Here is a 10,543-nt window from a genome sequence, read left to right on the forward strand (position 1 = left end):
GACTTCATAAAAAATGAAAATAATTTTTATAATTTTGAATATTCAAACTATTCTCTTCCACTGCTATGTAGCGTGTGATGTCAGGATAGTCAACAACAAACCGTTTGAAGTGGGCGGGGATGGGCGGTCCTAACGAAGAACCCCTCTGTGCCGTCCCGTGAAACTTCTTTCCACTAGTGAACAGTATATTTCGTTCCCTCAAATGATACTTTCACTTTCGATCAATTATTCTTATTTCTTCGTTTAACCGCGTTTTTAAAACGTTCTCAGTTTCGATGCCAGTTTATTAACAGTTGACAAATTGAGAAACATGGTTTACAGGTATACTCGGTGCCACAGAGATACTTCAGTTCATCCCGAGACTCGCTTCACGGTGCTTACGTGAACCGAGGGGCAAGCGAGTTCGATCTAAGTCGAAAACCGAAGAGAAGGGACCAGCTGAGGGGCAGATTCAAGCTACCGTATACCGTAACGCTCTCGCGAGATCAATCACATTTGCACACACCGGCATCTGTCAATCATTTGAGCAATAGCAGCTGCAACGGCACCGAGACGTGAGTATCGCCCGATCATTATTTTCCTTCGATAAACGCGGAATCGTCAGATGTGCCGTTATTATTCCTCGTTAGAAATCGTATTGTTATATCGGGAAAATTGATTGATCGTAAAATGGGGATACGTGTAATGTTTTGATAATTTAAACGCGCAAAGCTTTAGAATTTTGCATTTGATATTAAATTCATTCGTAAATATGTATTTAAGATGTTGAAAATTTTATGGGAAACGAGAACAAAGTTTAGTTTCATTGAATAAAGAATTTTGATGGAGGTGTCGATCGGTTACGATTTGCAAGAACGAAACGATACAAAATAGTGAATCTAATATAGAAAAAAAACGTGTGTATCTAATTATATATAGGCTAAAGTGTAGTAAATATTTAATAACAAATAGGAAAATATCGAATACGCTTTTTGTGAATGGAGCAAATATTCGAAATGGAATAATCGAACTAATAGTAGTGCGCTGAATTATTTCGAGAGATAGATATATTTGACGAATATCGAAATTTCGACGTAAAATGAAAATTAAAATTTTTTTTTTCTTGTAGCAGTTCTCGATAAACAACAAAAAATAATTACGAATATCGAAATCCGATTTTTAATTTCGAAAATTCCGAAATTTAAAATTCTCAAAATCCAAAAAATATACATATACATATTCCTATCGCTTTAATCCGCTTTCAATATTAAAAAAAAAAAAAAAGAACTATGACAGCGTCCTAGTAACTTTTCGCATAATCGTCTTGCCCTAATTATCTTCCCTAGGAGGTACACGGTGCAACAGCAACAGCAGCAACGCGGTAGCAGAGGTTACCCGGGTCAAGCGGGGACGAAAGGTTTTCGTACGGGTGCCCCTAATTGGTCCTTCATCTTCGATCCCGCGGGACGTCTCTGTTACTATTGGTCGATGGTCGTTTCCCTCGCCTTCCTTTACAACTTCTGGGTCATCATCTATAGGTTCGCCTTTCAAGAAATAAACGGTTAGTCTTTCTTTCCCGCGATTCCCATTTGTCTCGGTTTTCGATTCGATGATTGGAGGGAGATGAATCGTTGCTAGAAAAAGGGATTTCGTCTATCGTAACGATTGGTAAATTATAAGGATTTCCTATCCTATAACGAATGAACGTGAACGTACGCGTCACGAGGATTTCCTATAATACGACGGGTGACGTGAACGTATGCGTCATGGTGGATTTCCTATAATGCGGCGGGTGACGTGGACGTACACGTCATAGCGGATTTCCTATATATATTATACGACGAATGACGTACACGGCGCGTCATAATTTTTTTCTCGAGAAATATAAAAGATTTTTCGAAATATTCCGATTTTTATCTCGCATACACGTTCAATTCGTTTGAATTCTTTTTTTTTTTTTCTCCTCGTTTTACAAAATTTTTTTTTTTTTTTTCGTACGTATCGAAAATTCGATATATCAGCGGGGATATCCTCTTTGATATTTGATGATGCGTTGAATATATTAACGCTGAAATTTTCGTTTAAATTTTTGTTAAAATTTCGTTCGATAAAATAATGATTAAATGTATACTTATATTTTTTTTTCATATATATAAATATTATTATTTTGTCGTTGTCCAGGCGAAACGCGGTGGGTGTGGTTCTGCTTGGACTACTTCTCCGATTTTTTATACGTACTGGACATAGTGTTTCACATCCGAACCGGATATTTGGAGGACGGTGTCTTGCAAACAGACGCGACCAAGCTACGAAATCATTATACGAACAGCACTACGTTTTACATGGACATCCTGTGCCTGCTGCCCCTCGATTTTTTATACTTATCTATAGGATTCAACAGTATACTTCGAAGTTTTAGGCTCGTGAAGATATATCGGTGAGTGAACAAACGACGATATTAACGAATCGATTTATCATTCGTTTATTCGAAACTATTAATAATCTTCATTAGAGAGGAAGTTATCGATCTTTATTTTCCCTATAATTTATTATTCTAGACTATAATAATCGACGATAAATAGCTATCATTTCGTTAATTATTTCCTGATAATCGGAATTTGCAAATGAGTCGTAAAGCAGCGATGAACGATCGCGACGATGAATTTCGAGTTCAGTTTCGACGACGACACTTTTATCGAAATGTCGAAACGGAGAGAGAATTCTTCTTTTTTTTAAAAAACGGTAAAAAAAAAAATTCCACCATGACAATGATATACCGCGCGATATTCGTTTACGTGCTATAATAAAAAAAACTTGCAGGCAAGAGAACTTTTTTCTTTTTTTTAATTTCAATATCGTGCGATAAAGTGATCAAAAAAAAAAAAAAAAAAAAAAGAAAGAAAAAAGATCATAATTCCTACCAACTTGATATTTTTTAATTCGTATAATTCGATTATTTGAAACAAAAAAAAAAAAGGAAAAAAAAGAATAACAATGAAATATGACGGAATCTTTTTTCTACGAAATCAGGTTCTGGGCGTTCATGGACAGAACCGAGCGACACACCAACTATCCGAATTTATTCCGCTCCACCTCCTTGATACATTATTTATTGGTGATCTTTCACTGGAACGGGTGCCTCTATCACATTATTTATAAGAACAACGGGTTCGGAAGTAAGAACTGGGTATTCAGCGATTCCGAGACCGCGGACGTGGTAAAACAATATTTGCAAAGCTACTACTGGTGCACGCTGGCCCTCACCACCATCGGTGATCTTCCCAGGTAATTTTATTTCGTTTATCGATTTTTCTTTTCTTTTTCTTCTTCTTCTTTTTCTTCTTCTTCTAAAGAGTTAATTATAAGAAAATTCCAATTAGAACAGATCATAGTTGAAGCGAATTGAAATCTATGTAATATAAAAGATCGATTTTTTTTAAAAATATTTTTCTGAAGATCAAGTGAATGGTGTCGGCGAAGATTTTATTTAATACAAATAATTTAGGTTAGGTTCAATGAACAAAATTTTATTTTTAATTTCTACGGGATATTCTCAACAATCCTATCCTATAAATTATCGAATAAATATGGATCAGATTTGATCCTAAATAATGATAATTTGAAATAATGAAATAATGATAAAAATGATGAAACTGAAAATTATATAAAAATAAAAAAAAGACACTGAAGACATATTGTTGAAAGATTGAAAGAAATAAAAAGATTATCAACGTTAGGAATATTGTTATTAATAATATTATTATATATATTTATTATAATATAAGATAGGTTAAAATTAATCCATAAATATCAATAGCTTAAAGATTAAAGAATACGTCAGATAGCGAATGTTCGATTGTCTCTGTACATATTGTCAATATAGTTTTGCAAAGTTTTGCAAATTAAATATGACGGTAAAAAAAAAAAAAAAAGAAAATTCCTACATTTCGTACATTTGACTCTTGAACGAATCGTTATATCTCACGAATTTCTGATACGAAGTAATTATTTAACTTTAAATTTAATTTACAAAAAAAAAAAAAAAAAAAAAAAAAAAAAAAAGAAAATTCTTAAATTTCGTATATTTGACTCTTGAACGAACCGTTATATCTCACGAATTTCTGATACGAAGTAATTTTTTAACTTTAAATTTAATTTACAAAAAAAAAAAAAAAAAAAAGAAAATTCTTAAATTTCGTATATTTGACTCTTGAACGAACCGTTATATCTCACGAATTTCTGATACGAAGTAATTTTTTAACTTTAAATTTAATTTACAAAAAAAAAAAAAAAAAAAAGAACAAAAAAATTTATCGATAATTCATAATGATTTAAATTAAAACAGATGTTTCGAAATGTTATATCCGTTACAAAATTGAAATTTAAATGCTTCTCGACTGTTGAAATACGACCGATCAATTATCCATATTAATTCTTTGCCTGTATACGCGTATTTTGTTTAATCCGTTACATTATATTGAAACAATTATTTTTTATACATTTGAAAATGAATTTTCTCCAGTATACGTTATTCGTGCGACGTGAAATTAAAAAATTATCTCTCTGCGAATATTTACCAGTACTGGAACCTACGGGAGAACGTACAACTTATGTTCGCCCATTTTGTTTTCAGACCAAGAAGCAAAGGCGAGTATTTGTTTGTAATAGCTCAGCTACTGTTCGGCCTGCTGTTATTCGCCACGGTGCTCGGACACGTAGCCAACATCGTAACTTCCGTGAGCGCGGCCAGAAAGGAGTTTCAAGGTGAGCAAAAAAACAACAAGTCCAATTATATTTCTCTCTACTTCTTTTCCATTAGCAAAAAAAAATCAAACGTCGCCATTTCGAAACGCGATTGATCGTGTCCTGACGTAGCAAAACCTTCATTATTTTATCAATTTTTACGCAAACGCGATTCTCGAAAAGGAGAAACGACTTTGAAAAAATAAACGAATTTCGAAATTAAAAGAGATAGATTTCGTATTTTCAACGTTTATTTTAAATTAATCGAGGCTTCGTTTTATTTCGCGCAAGACGATCGATCTTCTAATCTTTATTTTTTATGTTTTCGGAAAAATATTTGGCGAAACTCTTAATTCTTTTGTTTTTGATTGTGTTAATTATAGCGAATTCTGTTTCTGAATTTCGAAACTAATGCAAATATTCACAAATATCGTATTCCCAGTTGAAAACGTAGGTTTCCATTTGAACGAATATCGCGGATCATCATTTCTGTCGAAAAGAAGCAAAGCGAAGAGTGTAACAAAGGAAACTTTTTGTTCAGTTTCCTCACGAAACAATCGGTATATAATTCCCTCTGCTCTAACGAATATCGAATGTTCGATGTATGTTGCGTGCAATGAAATCTATCTCTTCATCTAGAAATTTTGCGCCGCTATAAATTTATCGATACGTACGAAGTTTAACGAATATTTCTATGAAAATTAATACGTTGTTACAACTCGAAACTTGTGTTATTTTATCACGGGATTATAATGTAAGATTAATATAAGTAATTATAATGTGAACTTCTTAATCAAGATTCTTCAAGAAAGGTTTAAATATTTTTGTGATGGCAGATCACAATTCGACTTTCGACGAAAGCAGATTGGCGAATGTCGTAAATATTAAACGACGCTGGAGCTTTTTAAAACCGCGATCGTGTGTCGCGAAAAAAAAACATATCGAAGCAATTTCGCGTGGAAAAAACATGTCGATTTATATGTCAAACATTTTCAAAAATCGTATCGAGGAAACATTTTTTCCGACAAAAACAAAAAACGACAATTAGGATATACACGATGTTTTTGTTTCCATTGGTTATTTCTTTAAAACTGAGATACAACAACAAATTTCTATCTTTTTATTATATTATTATATTATTATATTATTATATATTATTATATTTTATTATTTATATTATATCCATCAACCTTTGTTGATATAATGCGAAAAGTCTTTTATTAATTGGATTTTAACGATAACGATTAGGTATATGTGTGTGTATCTTGTACGTAAACCGAAACACAAATATATTTATAATATTATTACACACATTTATCATTGATATTCAAGTTATGTTTCTTCAATTAACAGAACATATTGATATGAGGAAACCGCCGATATTTTCGATAAATTCAATCTATGTTTATCGATAATTAACGAAACAAATTTGCATAACATATTTATATTAAATAAAAATTTAGAGGAAAACGCTCGCAATAATCTCTGATGTTTCACGGTTGTAAAAATTTATAACATCATTATCGTGAAATTTCGTTTGTCGCGCACGTAAACTCGCACGTTGCACAGTCGCCATTTTTCGACACTCACCGCGTTTAGCGCGGTTCAATCGTGCTCGTAAAAATCTCGAATCCACTCGGCGAAGTCGAATACGCTGGAACTTTCTTCCATACAATACAACATTCCTCGAAATTGCGAACGGAGTGATTCTCTTTTTCCCGCGATTAGAATTCCAAGTAGAAATGGTAAGGAACTGGAAGGAACACGGTGGTGGTTTGAAACAATCGAGAAAGGTGTAAAAATAATTTATGTTCGATTAAGATAGCCGTGGCGAAGAACTTAATCCGGTAGTTGCAGTGTTGCCGCATTCGCGTATCTATTCACAGTTTCGCTCCCGTTCGAGCGCATTGTATTCGAAAAGTAATGGAAGAAAGGGTTTGAAATAGTTCCGTTTAAATGGAACCGAACCCACATTTACTTTTGTCCCAGAGTGGACGTGGAAGGAATTTTTATCGTCAGGATATTGGCATTGGAACAGATAATTTAAATTTCGATTCTTTTTTTTTTTTTTTAAATGTAGTTAAGTATGAGACGTATATCAATCGCTAAAATATAAAGCATATTTTATAGTTATAAACGAGAACGATGAATGATTAAAAACTACACTTTCTATATATAATACGCTTAAATCGAAATAAACATTTTAAGGAGCATTTTAAAATATCAATTTTAAAATCGGCGAATTTAAGTGTTGAAAATTTTTATAAAAGCGAAATTCGCCATAATTTTTCATTAAAAAAGATGATCGCATAGCGACATAATATCCAGGCGAATAAATCTTAAAAACGCTTCTCGTTACGTTAGAGGGAGAAAGAGATTCCCCCTCGTCATAATCGTACAAGGGACGAGAATGGACGGGTGACGGCGTAGGATGGATTATCCACGGGTAGGACGAGTGCTTTTTTACTCGAGCGGTCGTTGACGAATCGCGAGCATTAACTATATCCACGGTGCGAAAAAAAGAAAGTGGAAGAAACGTACTTTTGCCCAATGCGAATGACGAGGACGACGAGAGCACAAAAAATGTCAATGTGGTTTCACGGAACGACGAAGGGAGCGTGATCCGCGAGAGCACGGTGATCGTTATGAGATAATACGGATCGGCCCAACGTTTTCCTGAACCATCGCTCCTTGTAAAAACGCATTAAGCAACGTTTCAACCAACCACGGTTTGGGTACATGAAAACAACATTTGTCGTAATTGCACCCACCGCTTTCCCTCCGATCCCCTCGAGAGAATCATTTATATATAGCTGGTAGCGATAATTTCGACCCAAGAACGAGCGACTAGGGACTCGTTCGATCAATATTTAACGAGGATATTTTTAGGGAACGTACTGGTATCGTGATCTTTCCGATTTAATCCGTCTTGCTCCGTTTACGACGTTCAAAGAAGATCCGATTTCGTTGTCCCCTTCTTACTTTTTTCTCTGTCTCTTATTTATTTATGAGTACGAAAAAGATATTTGTTTTTTTTGATCAAGATATTGGCGCGTACAAAATTGCAAAATGATAAAAATTTTATGGTTTTTTTTTTAATTGTGGTAAAATTTGTTTGATCGAACGGAAAATTATTATTTATTTCTCGATGATAATCTGAGTCCTAATAATATAAATTTAAATAGTATAAATTGTTTTAAGTATAAATTGATTTAATTATGAATTTAAGAGAAAGAAAGTGAAAAGAGATCGACTAAATGATCGCATGAAAATGGACCAACCTAATCTAATGCGATAAAATAACTGCATGAGATTTTTACAGAAAGGAAAATACATTGAAATTGTAATTTTGTTGAATATTTTCATTCGATGGCTTATAATTTGTAACAATTGCAATGCAAATTGCATCTCCATTTCCGGTTAACCTCTAATAACTAACGTAATAATAGTAAATCGCGTTGAATTTTTGCAAAAGAAACGAAAAAAATATATATTGAAATTACAATTTTTAAACATCAAGTTTTTCTTAATTTCGAGAAACTAAAATATTTTCATTCGATTGCTTATAATTTTATTCCTCAATTTGTTACACTTCCATTTTCTTCAATTAATCGATACAGTCTACAAACATACGAATTTTTTTCTAATTTCCAGAAGTTAAAATATTTTAATTCACATTTTAATTAAATATTTAATTTCCAGAAGTTAATATTTTAAAATTTTTACTCGATAATTTCACTCTTTTCCACTCTTGCTTTTGTTGCGTTAATCGACGTCACTCGTTAATCGACGTCACTCGTTAATCGACGTGGCCACTCACCGCCTATGTTCGTGAAACCGGATCGTCTATCGCTCTCAAAGAAGATTCTCGTGACGTTTCATTCGATCCACGTCGGATTTTAACAGGAGTTCGATACCGAGCGGAAGATGACAGGAGAGTTGCTCGAGGAAACTTACTTACTTGACCAACTTACTTCGAACTCCCATTTTCCATCCTAGGATCCAAACTAGAATTTCGAAATTTTAGTGAAAAGCCAACAGGCCTGTGGTACGCGCGCTACGCGCAGGAAGGGAAACGAAATTACAGAGGGCGCTGAATTTGCGTCGACTGTCGCAAATTCTGTGGCGTGTGAAAGTAATCGTGGTGGCGAGCTCTGGAATATCGTCCTTGAGTTGATTGCGGACAATTACGACGCGTTAGGCAAAATGTTAGACCGCGATTTTTGAAAGGAAAATTTTTTGATTTTCAGATATACGTAGATGTATGTAGATGATTTTAGATTTTAGATCTCGATATTTTTAAATTATTCCACTTTGTTCAGTCAGATTTCCATCAGATGCTAGAATTTAGTTTCACAACTCGTGATTAAATAGAATAAAATAAGATGAATATATACGGATATATTTTTTATGTTAAAAAGAAGTCTAGCTGAATTAAGTGAATTTTACACGAAACGAGAGTTTTTCTTTTGAAAAAATTATTCAGCCAGAGGAAAAAAAAGATATTTTGAAAGAGGCGAAATATCCATAACTTTTCCTCACAGCTGGAAATGTAAAATCGTGTAAAATTTAAAAAACGATTTATTCCAATTTGTATTAATCCAATTTGTAATCCAAATATTCGAAATATTTTAATCCTTTCAAATAAGCCTTTCTGTCAAAATTGATCCACAACTTCAAGATAAGACATCATAGATGTCTAGAATTTTTACAATTTTGAAAGTTTACACTTATCCAAAATACCATTTCAAGATATATAGACAATTTTAAATATTTTAATTGCCACTTTATCATAATTCTATTCCCAAGAATTTTTTCAAGAATTCTCGAATCCGAGACAAGTCATTCGATTAAATCGTAAAAGGATTAATATTGTGAACTTGTAATCTCGAGGAATCTAAGAGAGAGAGGAGAGAGAACGCGAAACGGTCCGTGGCGATCTCGTAATGGGTGGATTCTACAATTTCCTTGGGGGAATTGGACCAAGTCTTGTCGACGGGGGAAGGCGACGCTGATGGGATATAAAATTTCATTTCGTCCCCTCCCTCCCTCCCTCCCGCCTCGCCTAAATCCACGCCTGTAACTCCACCTCGCGTTCCAGATTTCACTTTCGATAAACCCCCTTTATCCCCTTAATTGACCGTTTATCCAATTCGCGGATTTAATGGCCGCGCCTCCCATTCATCGATGCTGTAATTGTTTGTTTTAAATGACGTACAAGAACGAAAAATTAAAAATGTAAATATATATATGTATAATTATTACAAACGTCATAATTAATCTTCTAAAACACGCATAAATTATAATAAAGTGTGAATGAATGTTTTAGTTAAAAAGAATTAATGAAAAATTCGTTTCGAAAAATACGCTATTTAAAAAATAGAAATTTTCTTCTTTTCTCAAATATTCAAAGAAATATATCTTCGAGAACTGTCTCTCCTATAAATTTCGTATCGAAATGTGTCATTTCGATATGTTTTCTTTTTAATGTAAAATAATTGTAATATTTCTTCAACAATTCTTCATAAAAGTGAAAACAATGCTCTACTTTGCATTTAAATATAATGTAAACAAATGGTACGCATATAAGAATATACGTTAAAGATGAGGAGATATTCAGGAAACTTCTAAACATCTTTCTATTTTTTATAATAATTTTTAAAGAGAACGTTCGAGAATTTTTTTTTTTATTATATTCTAGGATAATAATTTGGAATTAATCTTAAAATCAGAATTTGATTGGATAAAGACAGTAAATTTGAAAGAGAGGGGGGGGAGGGAGGGAACGATTCATAACTATTTACCCGCACGATAAAATTTT

The 10,543-nt window shown here is 33.2% G+C and overlaps 1 protein-coding gene across 1 annotated transcript in view; it reads left to right on the top strand.

Moving 5' to 3' along the window:
- LOC102676526 overlaps positions 1-10,543 on the top strand; it is a 66,135-nt gene that overhangs the window by 1,676 nt on the left and 53,916 nt on the right. The window contains exons 2-6 of the mRNA XM_006621988.2: positions 322-554; positions 1,326-1,540; positions 2,161-2,416; positions 3,010-3,264; positions 4,613-4,743. Coding sequence (XP_006622051.2) covers positions 322-554; positions 1,326-1,540; positions 2,161-2,416; positions 3,010-3,264; positions 4,613-4,743 — 1,090 coding nt within the window. The remainder of the gene's footprint in view (positions 1-321; positions 555-1,325; positions 1,541-2,160; positions 2,417-3,009; positions 3,265-4,612; positions 4,744-10,543) is intronic.

The sequence above is a fragment of the Apis dorsata genome, unplaced genomic scaffold (assembly GCF_000469605.1).
Source record: "Apis dorsata unplaced genomic scaffold, Apis dorsata 1.3 scaffold_655, whole genome shotgun sequence".
NCBI classification, from domain to species: Eukaryota; Metazoa; Arthropoda; class Insecta; order Hymenoptera; family Apidae; genus Apis; species Apis dorsata.